The 12,068-nt window shown below is 46.4% G+C and overlaps 1 protein-coding gene across 1 annotated transcript in view; it reads right to left on the bottom strand.

The window, feature by feature from the left end:
• The window catches only part of MYO5C (myosin VC), an 80,942-nt gene that overhangs the window by 42,408 nt on the left and 26,466 nt on the right, over positions 1-12,068 (bottom strand). The window contains exons 10-16 of the mRNA XM_032417275.1: positions 10,121-10,202; positions 8,604-8,744; positions 6,628-6,753; positions 4,095-4,178; positions 2,276-2,410; positions 1,738-1,835; positions 274-360 (exon numbers count right to left, since the gene is read on the bottom strand). Of these exons, the coding sequence (XP_032273166.1) occupies positions 274-360; positions 1,738-1,835; positions 2,276-2,410; positions 4,095-4,178; positions 6,628-6,753; positions 8,604-8,744; positions 10,121-10,202 (753 nt within the window). The remainder of the gene's footprint in view (positions 1-273; positions 361-1,737; positions 1,836-2,275; positions 2,411-4,094; positions 4,179-6,627; positions 6,754-8,603; positions 8,745-10,120; positions 10,203-12,068) is intronic.

The following is a 12,068-nucleotide window of genomic DNA, read 5'->3' on the forward strand; positions in this document are numbered from 1 at the left end:
GCTCTCCTCCCCCTTCGGCTCCCTCTCCCAGGAGCAGTGGGGAGGCAGCGGGTGGTGTTCACTAGCCATGGGATCTGGTGATGGGGTGGTGGCAGCCCCTGTCCCACACATCGCCTGTCAGTGGCCCTCCTCTGGCCTCCGCAAAGCACAGTGGGAAAAATCTTGGGAGCATCTTATCCAAGTATCTGACAAAAAGCCTGGCAGCCGCTCCCTTGGTTCTCAGCAGACCTGAAGTTGGGCATTTTCCCCCCAAAACAAGGAGTGACAGCGAACCTGGAAGGGTAGCTCTGCGCACTAATGCGAATCGTCTCTAAAACGCCGCAGGCTCGCAGCTGCTGAACAATCCTTTTGGAGTCGAACCTGAAAGAAGACGGGTATTAGGAGATGGGTTTAGCCGTCGTGACGGACAAACGTGCCCACGAGCAGCGTGGCAGAGCCGCCTGGACAGTGCGCCCTGGGGAGTGGGGTCCGCCTCTGCGATCCCACCCGATCCCCACACCGATCCCCACGCCAGGCACCCAGCAGCTACTCCATGGATCCCTGTCGGAGGGGAAACGAAAACAGCAGCTCCGCGAGACTTCCGGAAGCTGACCGAGGTCGCGGAGAAAGGAGCGACGGATTCTGACAGTGGAAACAGGGAGAAGGCCTTGTAAGGAAAGGGCCTTTGGTTCAGCTTCGCATGACAACCCGAGCAGAGGAAACGTCCCCGCCCGCCTCGTCCAGGTGCCCACGTGATGTTAGAACTCCCCTGACAGGACACCCTCCGGCTGAGGAATGAGCGTCTGGTGGCCCACGGACACACTCGCCACGTCCGGGCCGGTCACACCCCTCGGACACCTCTCCGCTCTAGTCAGCTCAAAGACACTGCAACGGCCGCTCCTGAGCCTGGGGGTTCCCCGGGGCGCCAGAGAGCAAGTCTCACGTCTCACGCCGTGTTTGAGGGCGAAACCTCTGTTCCTCTACCAACTTTCTTTCAAAAAACAAATTTTCTTTTTTACTGAGGTATAAATGACAGGCAGCATCACAGGAGCTTGAGGTGTACAACACAGTGACTCGGTATTTGTATATATTGTGAAATGCTCACAGTAAGTCTAGATCCCACCCATCTCCATACAGAGTTAACGCAGTTTCCTTCTGTGTCGAGGACTTTTAAGATCTACTCTATTTTTTCTCAAAGATTTTATTTATCTGAGAGAGAGAGTTTGAGAGAGAGAGCGCACACGAGCACAAGCGGGGGGGGCGGCAGGCAGAGGGAAAGGGAGAAGCAGGCTCCCCGCGGAGCAGGGAGCCCGATGCGGGGCTCTATCCTAGGACCCTGGGATCATGACCTGAGCCGAAGGCAGATGCTTAACCAACTGAGCCACCCAGGCGCCCTAAGATCTACTCTCTTGGCAACTTTCAAACACACAATATAGTATTATTAACTCTAGTCACCATGCTGTACACAAATTCTTCTTATAATCAAGGAAACGCTCTAGCTTTCTCAGTTGCATAAACTTTAGTTGTAGACTCTTCTTTCAAAGCCAGACCCTTAGCTTCATCCTGGAGACAAGGTGGTTTAGCCTCCTTAGAGGGGCTGTGCTGGTTAAGAGTATATGGAAAGGACGGAGTTGTTCTGAATCATTAAAAAACCCAGAAACAGTAAAGTTCAAGAGAATTCTTGACAAACAAATTCTCCAACATCGTGACAGACATGACCTCCTCAGTGTTTTCCCTCTGCCGCACAGGAACACTTACTCAAAGGGTAATTTTTCATCATTTGGCTTGATGCATCGGACATAGTGGGGTGTGGTCGCATTGAGGGTTTCCATGAGCAAATACAGAGAGCTGCGGAACTAGGAAACAAGGTCAGAGAATAAAGGTCACACTGAACTTGATGCTCAAATCAAGGCCAAAAAAAAAAAAAGGCCTAACCTTGGTAAATTAAGGAGAAAAGTTAACTTCATGCATAAACATCTACTGTGAAAGCTCTCAAACCACGACTGTGATTATTAGCATGTCCTATGTTCTGGACAGAATGCTGCTCTATCCAATTCTCCCAAACAGCAGGGAACTTGGTAAATCATGTTATTGTGTGAACGTGTGGTTGGCTCAGGTGTGTGTAGCCTTGGAGGCTGAGGTATGATGATGATGAACTGTGGCTTTTCTTTGCACTTACATGTATACTAGATGTGAAGCAGCTCAGTGCCCGTGCCCAGGCCTGGAATGTGGGCCCTACTGCTGCCTGGCTCCCTGTGGGGCCCGGCCCCCTCGCCCTCAGATACTTTCTGGGTACCTTGCTCCCCACTGTGGTCCGGAATTGCTTGTTGTTTGGCTTGATGACTGGCTTTGCAGATTTAACGGTGATCGCTGAACTGAAAGGGGAAGGAGGAACCGGATGTTCTTGAAAAAAGTTGGCACAGAGATGAAACTGGAAGGAACAGAGAGGATTTCAATGTCCAAAGGTGTTCACTCTCAGTCGTCACCTGATACAAACCACATAAATGGTCACAACAAGCCCATTTAAAGTGAGGTTAGCAGTCTTGACCAATCTCAGCCAAATCTGAATCCCACAAGAGGACTGTCCTCCCTTGAGATGATGCATGGCTTCTTTCCAGGAATATGAGCAGAGAGGAGATCTGTGTGAATGTCTGTATGGGTGTGTAGGTCTGTATGCTGTTTCTACACCTGGAATCTCCCCCCTCCTACCTCACATTTTCATCCCTGCACATCCAAACTCTAACCATTATTCGAGGTTCTGTTAAAATATTTTCTAGCTCTATCCCCTTCACTTGCTTAGATTAAGGTTAAAAAAAAAAAAAGGTGAAAAAAATTTGTGCCCTAACTCAAATTAATTCCAATTTCTTCTAAATAAGATAATCTTCTTCTAAGATACTCATTATTTTCTACCATGCTTCAATTACTTCTTCAAGTGTCTTTTCTTAGAGTGAAACTCATTTTTTTCTTTTAAATCAGACATTGACAATCTCCTTTGGAGGAGAATCCCTGCCTGACGAATCCTTATATGCCCCTGCTGCGAAACCAGTGGGTCTGAACATCCCACACCTCTGAGAGCCTGTGTGCTGAGCACAGAGACCCATCTGTGCTTTCACGTGATCTGTATCCATCTTCTAGAACGGACCCCGAGGTACGCTTGGGGGCGAGTAAGCAATTGGTGAATTAAATCAACTAATTTTGTACACAAGATGCAGGCCTTTTCCACACTGAATTCTCTAACATAAATCAGTTTTAATAACTGAAGTTGTCATGCCTGCGACTAATTTATGATGGTTAGGGGAAGGGCTCATGCTCATTTGGGAAATTGTCAAAATACCTGAATATCAACAAAGGATTGGGGATCTTTTATTTTTTTTTATTTTTTATTTTTTGGATTGGGGATCTTTTAAAAGAAGAAAAATAAATATGATCTAACCAAATACTCACAAAATGAAGGCCTGTGTATGGAATATTCTTATTCTCAAATGTTCATAAGGAAATATTCGAAGAGGAAAAGAAAAATCCAGAAGTCATTCCTTTGGTGACACTACTCCTCATACGGAACTGTGGATTCGAGCAGCTTGCACATTGGAGCCCGCGCCCCTTTCCCCAGGTCACCCTCTCTCTGTCTTGCCCTGGTTTCCTTTGGACGCTTAGCACTACCTGCCATTGCTACTTACGTGGTTAGGATATGTCACTCCCTTTAGAATGTGAGCTCCACAAGGGCAGGAACCCTGACCGCCTTGGTCACTGCTGTATCTGGAATCTGGTACCAGTGCTTGGCACATGGTAGGTGCTAAATAAATCTTTGTGAGTGGATGAATCAAATGTAAACTGTGGTCCTTTAACTGGTTATATATTAGCTATCCTTCTCTGGCATCTGCACATTTGATTTCTGATTTTGTATCTAGTGGATATTTATTTGGATGCTTTCAGAAGCTTGATACATATTTTAGTCCCAATTCCGAAACAGTTATTTTTTCTATGTCTGAGCTACAGTTTGCCACTGCAAGACAGTACACACACCCACATATTTCTTATTCTTTCCTGATACACATCTAGTCCATGTCAAGTTACATAACAAATAACATTGATTACCCTCTTAGAACCTTACAAACCTTGCTCGCTCTCATGATTTCAACCAGCATGTCATACACAGTATCTCTGTTCTTCTCAAGGAAACCTTCACATTTATATTCTACCTATGCAGAGAAAGGATTTAATTATTTCCAAAGAAACAAAAGCAGACAGCATCTAAGTACCACAGAATTGGTCTCTTTTTCTTTTTTAACAATGATTAATGAAGGGGCTAAAAAGGCAATCTTCTAAAAAGAGATTCAGTTTCTGTTTATCACAGCAAGCCATTTAAATAAAAGTTTGGAAGCTGGGAATATGTCATCTGATGGAAAGAGCCAGGCTCTCCCACTGCCTGGATTTCTCACTAGTCACTGATCATGCTGTATTCACCTGTCGGTTCCCTCTAGCTACAGGTGACCAGTCATTCCCTGCAATGTGTGCAGTTAATACACACAGAGGTCTAAAGAAGAACTGGCTTGAGGTTCACTCTGCCTTTGAAGCCATCAGGTGGAGGAAAAAAGCTCAGTGTTGTCCTTTGGGTTCAAACAGAAATATTTTCCTAAAGCAGCATTAACATGGTAGAAAGGAAAGAAAAACTTACCATTTGACCACAAAGTTTTCAAGGGCCACCGAAGCCCTCAGAGTCAGGTTAGAGTGGGTACATGTCTGCACTGCTTCAGTTTGGCTTAGAGAAACTCCATGCGGCCCTTTCTGATCCAAAGGGCTTCTTTAATCCCTCAAACCCCAGGGTGGTTGCTTAAACATTCAAACCCCAATAGTTTATGCCTCTGGATTACATAGTTTATTATGTGATATATATTTTTCACAAATTAGAAAATATGTTTAAAATACAATTTAATAACTGTGCAGAAACAGGCTTTGGGAAATGCTGGAATCTGGGGGCAGAGAGGGTGTTCACGGGCCCCTGACCAAGTACTCTGGTTTGTCCCCCTAAATGAGGAAGCATCCTTGCTGGGCAGAGTTTGGGTTAAGAACCAGGAACACCGGCTATGTGCAAACACCCCCTTGTGAATGAAGACCTTGGGTTGCTGGATAAATTCTTCCAGGCTGGTGGTGTGAGCCACTGGCTTAAACGGACAAAGGTATAACAGTGTAATAAGACCATCTGTGGGGACAGTGTCACAGCCTCTGTTGGGAGCTCTGGGGACCTTGGGAAGATAGGCTGACTTGCTGCATCTAAGCACAGCCATCTCATTTTCAAAATGATTGCATTTTCCTGGCTAATTAAACTGAGAACCTAAGCTAACCTTACAACGTGTGTGGTTTCTTCCCAGCAACTTGCAATCCACCCAAAATGCTGCTTTTAAGAGGGACTTCTTGGAAGTGCCAGGGGTGAGAGGATTAAATGTGCAGAAACCAAGTGCGATGAAGAGGGTCTCGAAGTAAATCCCATATGTCTGATGCCTTTTTGCCCCTGCCTTTCCCCCATGGGATCCCAGCTGTGGAATTGCAAAAGACAACCACTAGAAAATATAACCTGAGATATTATCATTCATTTCACATTCATCTCTTCAGGAATCAAAAATGCTAGCAGGTTTTTACAGTGCTCCTCTAGCCCACAAAGTCATTACGACTTTCCAGCTCGTTGTCCCTTGCCCTGCCCTCTCAGTCACAATGAGCACACCCTGACCCCCAGCAGTAGCACTGGTCCCATGATCCCCAGGCACTGGCCAGGCCCTAGGAGCAACACCCAACCGCAAATGCTCTGAGGGCAAGAGTTTCCTTCGGGAAGGAAAACAAGATGAGAACATATGTTTATGGCAAGTGGTTATGGTGATTTTTCTTTTTTTTCCCTATTTTCTAAGCATTCTGTAATGTAATTTTTTTTTTTTAAAGATTTTATTTATTTGACAGAGAAAGACATAGCGAGAGAGGGAACACAAGCAGGGGGAGTGGGAGAGGGAGAAGCAGGCTTCCTGCTGAGCAGGGAGCCCGATGTGGCGCTCGATCCCAGGACCCTGGGATCATGACCTGAGCCGAAGGCAGACACTTAACGACTGAGCCACCCAGGCGCCCCCTGTAATGTAATTTTTAAATAACTTTTCCTTTTTATTAAAGTAATATGTTTCATAAAAAATAGATCTATAAAGAAGAAAATAAAGATCATCTAGAAAATGCAACATCCTGAGCCAGCCTACTTTACCACTGTGATAAATATATTACAACTTAGTAAAAAAGAAAAACCTCAAAAAAAGATACAGCTTTCATTATAGAAAACAATTATGCTGTCTTGATTATAACAATTTCATAGAGGCAATAAACTGATAAGAGACTAATGAATTCCCAGGAAATCCAAAATCAGAAATGAGATCCACTAGCCACACGTTTATCTTTAAAGCACTACAGCAGAAACTCGTATTTTGCGACAAGAAACAAATTAAAAATTGTTAAACACAATTTTGTGATGAAGGAGACAAGCGCACGTCTCCTTCATCACAGCAATGCACCGAGTGTGACTTGAATCCGGCCAGAGAAGCCCCCGGCCTGCCCGCTGCATCTAGGAAACCCCTCCAGCTCCAATGCAGACAGCATCGCCCGAGACTCTCATTGTACCTTGTCAGCAAAGTGCTGGATGATGAAGGATGTATTTGACATTCTGGGTTTTTCAAACAAAGAGTTCTTGTTGACAAAATTATTATACAGCTTTTGAAGCCAGTTTTCATCAGTTCCATGTGGTAACTGCAAGAGAAAAGCAAACCAAATAGTAAGAAAACTAGAGCTGAGAGATGAATAGGGGCACAGAAAAGTACTAATTCTGACAAACCAAGGTGAGCGGACATCTCAGAGTGAGCTCCTTACATCTGTGGCTCCTTCTTATAAAGCAGCTCTAGGCACACATCTGTCCGTGATCCTAACAACCTTTACAGTGCCATTTATACGGACCAATAATGCCCTTTTAGAAAAACAAAATGTTATAAGCGAGAAGGAAAGGGACATATCATATAACTCAAGAATGAAGAAATTTATTTTTGCAGAATTGGCAGTATTCCTATTATTTCTTCCCAAAGAAGTCTAAAGGTTCAGGAAAAAAATAGCCTAGATTTCATTACATGAATGTGACTTTTATTCTCAGTTGAATGGGGAAAGACTGGCACCTAAATGTAATCCTCCCCACTTCATCCCCACCTCAGAAAAATAGCTTTTCTTTTCATTTTACAGCCTATTTATTTTATTTTATTTTTTAAAGATTTTATTTATTTATTTGTCAGAGATTGACAGAGCACAAGCAGGGGGAGCAGCAGAGGGAGAGGGAGAAGCAGAGTCCCCGCTGAGCAGGGAGCCCAATGCGGGGCTCGATCCCAGGACCCTGGGATCATGACCCGAGCCAAAGGCAGCTGTTTAACCGACTGAGCCACTCAGCTACCCCTTTACAGCCTATTTAATAACCACTTCCTCAAACAAAAATAATTGCAGAACTTGTTCCTGATACTGGTGATATAGAAGCGATCAGTGATATTCGGCCCAAACTCAACGAATTTAATCTCCTGTTGTGTCCAAACGACTCCTGCGTGCTTCTTTGTGACACTGGTTGCGTAGCAAACGTCTGTGTAGAGTAGGTACAAATATTTCCTAGAGGCTGCCTTGGCCTGGGCACCCTGCCCTCTCTAGATCATTCCAGAATGCTCAACCCTGCTGCCAGCCCTTTAATCTTGTATCACTGTAGGGGCTGAAACCCAGGTGGTACCAGAGAGGAGAATCTGTGAGAAAAAGCGTGGCATTGCGAATTCCAGGGAGAAAAGGCCAGTTAGTCTTCAACATAATGATTTTTTTTTTTGAAACAAATCTCTGGAAACTAAATCTATGCTTAAACATCATAATACGATCTTTATTTTTTAATTATTTTATTTTAAGCCACTAAGTTTTGGAATGATTTATTTTTTTATTTTTTTTTTTAATTTAAATTTTAGTTAGTAAACATACAGTGCAATATGGGTTTCTGGAGTAGAAATCAGTGATTCATCACTTACATACAACACCCCAAATACAATCTTTAAACCAAAAAACGAGTACTCTCCTGGGGATTACTTGTCCCTGTGGCCCCATGAGGGACACTGCTAGGTTGGCTCACTGTAAAGGTGCTCTTCCTAGAGGGAAATTATAACAGGAGAACTAGAGACCTCTTCTCTTGAATTGTATGATGTTGATTTTTCAGCTACACTCCCCAATGGATGACTCACAAGAATGAGGAAATAAAACTCAATTCATGTAATTAACAAGTGGTATGAGGTCACCTGCTATTTTCACATCCATTCTAAATACACCTAGGGACAGCCTCAAAGGGCTCCTCCTTGCTGGACATGACCTGAGAGGTTGTGCGTGGTACCCGATGGTGGGCTACGCACGATGAGGGTGGGAGGCTCAGCTGGCCCTCTGGTGTTCCTGCTACGGACTGCTGTCCCAGCATCAACATCCAACCAACTGGGTAACACTTCAACAATTTACATGTACACCAAAAAAAAAAAAAATCCAGCTTGTAATATTCTTATCTGTTACTACACAGAAGTTGAACAAAAAAAATTTTAAGTTACCAAGCATTCTTCATCCAGTAACTCCAAAATACCCATTTTTGCTTCAATCAGGTCAATAACTGGTTGGTTGTCATAAAAATCTATCAGAGTCCAAGGAATATCTTCCTTCATATATTCTTCTTGTTCAAGTTTAAAGACATGCTGAAAGTCCAGAAGTTAGTAGAGAAAATAAAACAGAAGATTAAAGTGGGCTTCCAAAGTCTAAGACGTAAGCACCAAACGCAGATACCTGACTGGTTTGCAATGTTTAGGGAAGACCCTGAGGTGCAGGCAACCGTCCTTACCCATGATGGATGCTGCCGAGCTCCTAATGTGATCCTCCCACCTGGTCTGAGTGGGCCCCCACGTCCTGTTGCCTCCAACACCGAGCGTCCTCAGGGGGTCCTGCAATCCCTCCCTGCTCACAGCACTGCCACTAGCCAAGACAGATGCAGCCTCTCTGGCTGCGGGGGAGCCAGCCTGCCTGAGAATGCTGGCCGTGGGGCCCATGTGAGAAGCCAACAACATGGAGAGCTCTGTTCACTACTTGTTCAGGCCATAAGGGTATCAGGGAGGCTTCCCTGAGGACTGGCTCAGGCTCAGCCCAGCTGCAGGTGGAGGGAGGGGAGGGGCAGCCTCCCACAGAAGAATCCCCATGCCGGCATGGAAGCCCAATAGGAGGTTGAGAAACGTGGCTCTCATAGAGGCCAGAGAGAGCACAGTAGTGATGGGGGCTGGGGTTGGGGTGGGGAATGCAAACGATGGCGGGGTGACTTCAGGTGAGTGACGCAGCATATCTACTGGGAATAAACTTTACTTATAGTTATTAAATGCTAAACTTCCAGGGAATCTTTGAGAATGCTAACAAAACATACATTTGCAATGGGATGAAATTTAATGTTATACATGGATTAATTCCAAAGTGGGGAAAAGGAAAGAAAAGAAACATTTACTGAGTATGATTCAGTGTTAGGTCTATTCCTCACAACAATATTAGGCAGGCAGATACCAGTGACCCATTTTTTCCCAAAGAGGAAACTGAGGTTCTGAACCTAAGGTCCCAGAGGAAGAAGGCGGGAGAGCAGAGATTCAAACCCAGTTCACCTTGAGCAAAAGTCCATGCTCTGCATGATGTCACACTATTTTTTCTTCAGGACTTGTTTGGGAGAAGCTGAATTTCAAAAGGCAAGCAAGAATTTGCCAGGTGAAGAAGAAGGGATGGGAAAGGACAGGAGCAGGTGGGTTACCGCACAGAGCTTGCAAGGCCGTGGGGTCTTCAGGAAACTCAATCATTTGGTTTCATTTGGCTGCATAGAGGGTCTGTGACCAAGCAGGGCAGGTGATGGACTGCAGCCGAGCAGCGGGCCAGGGGACTAGAATAGGATGAAATAGGCTGGGAAGGTGTGATTTCAAGATAGGGCCACAAAGTGGTGCCATGAGCCAGCATGGCCCCGCACTACGCCAGGATCTGAGGAGAGGCCTGTTGGCACACACACTGGGCTGAGAACTAGCTTCCAGAAGGCAGAAAAGTCACCTACCAGGTTAAACTGCTGTTGCAGCTTCTCATTAGCGTAATTGATGCAAAACTGTTCGAAGCTGTTCACATCAAAGGTTTCAAAACTGAAATATGGTTTAAACAAGTTAAAACACACTTGTTTATAGATAAGCAATTTTTTTGGACAAACTTCACAGTTTAAAAGTTTGCTGTTTTCAGCAAGTTTTAAATATGCCCCCAAAGCTTCTGGTTTTAATATCCCAGCAGCTGATAAGTCATCTTTTTCCAGGCTGCCTGGGGAAGGAATCTGGTGTGTACAAAACACCTACCCAGAGGCAGGCTGGTCACGTTAAGCTGAGCATCATTTGCTTCACACGACAGCACCCAGACTCGATTACCCTCTTTGTCGGTGAGGAAATAAGGCTCTGAGGGGTTAAGAAGTGTGCCCGAGGTCACACAGCTAGTGTCAGACTCAGCTGTGAGCCTGCCTGACTAGGACACCTATGCCCTGGGGGAAAGGCAAGGCTGTTTCCTGTCCTTCCACTATGTGGGAGAGACAGCACAGTTCTGCCTCCCCAAGGCCTGGTTTCCGAGTTCTTGGAGGACAAGGGCAAGGTCATTTAAGAGCCCGCAGCCCAGCAGACCCCACCAGGTCTATTTTCAGACTTTGAACCCTTGTCTCCCTGGGAGGAAGTGGGCGGGGACAGAAACCAGCAGCGGGCTGGAGGCGACACTGCAGGGAGCCCTGCCCCGCGACTCGCGTCCAGGCCGGACGTGGTCAGCACACGGGTCTGAATGGGAGACCGCCCGATTCGCAAGAGGAGCTGGAAATCTGGACTCATATGTGAATTCTCTCACTCTGGAAGACATGGTGTGGGCTGAACAGAACACAGCACGCCTTCTGCCCCCCAGCCTGGCGAATGCTCCTGCCAGTGGGGAAGCTGAGCCCTGCAGGTCTTAGGGTGGATGTTCACGACCTCACTTAACCCTAACACCACCCTAGGTGCAGGACCAGCAGGACCCCCACCCCCACCCCATCACACCTGAGGGTCAGAGGCCAACAGCGAGTCGTGCCAGATACGTAATTTGACCCCAGCTCTTGGGGCCCCCAACACCTTGGCTCTTAAACGCTCTAATTCTGAGTGGTTCCCGCTGGCTCCAACCACAGGTTCCCTGAGAATTGCACTTGACTGAGCCAGGTTGGCTCAGGTTATAATTCCAGGGCAGGGTAAGGGCCTGGATTGTGCTCTAGACAGCTCCAGGGAGACTCAAAGCAGGAGCAGAACCCACACAGCTCGGGCCAGGGGAGAGTCCAAAGGGCCTCGTTGTGCTCCACAGCCCACAGGCCAGGCCAAAGGCAAGGCTCTCTAGAGCGGAGGTAGAATATCAAATATCAATGATTATCTTCCCGTCCTTTTACACACTGCCTCTCCCAAAAATGGGCCCTCAGACCTAAAGTTCAAAACCCACAGAAAGACCTCAATCTATGACCTAAAATGCCAGAAGCACATTAGCTATGACAGCACTTCACACGTGAGTGATGCTTATGGTTCTGAAGACGCCTCCACAACTTCTTCCATTTGACCTTCCTAATAACCCTGCGAGAGAGGCCCCAGCTTACAGAGGCAGAAACGGAGGTTTGGAGAGGTCTTGTGACTTCCTCAGGGCCATACCACTGGTGCTGCAGTGCTCCGTCCCAGGGTCCTGACCCCCGGCCCCGGGCCTTGCCCACTCTGGGTCCAGAGCACGTAGATGCCCGACTGGCTGGGCAATCACAAGTCTTTGTGTTGTTCTGAGAGAAACCTCGAGGCTCACAGCTTTGGCTGTCATCAACTTTCAGGGCTGGTAACTTCTCCTTTGAGGCTGCTGTATTTCCAGATCAAACTGAGCCCAGTTCTCTCAAAAGTTGCCTGGCGTGCCTGAGCAAGGGCCGATCCGCGGGACCACGGCACACGGGGAAAGGCATGAAAGGGTTTGCCCCGGGCAGCAGA

This window comes from Phoca vitulina, unplaced genomic scaffold, assembly GCF_004348235.1.
Source record: "Phoca vitulina isolate PV1807 unplaced genomic scaffold, GSC_HSeal_1.0 scaffold20, whole genome shotgun sequence".
In the NCBI taxonomy this organism is placed as follows: Eukaryota; Metazoa; Chordata; class Mammalia; order Carnivora; family Phocidae; genus Phoca; species Phoca vitulina.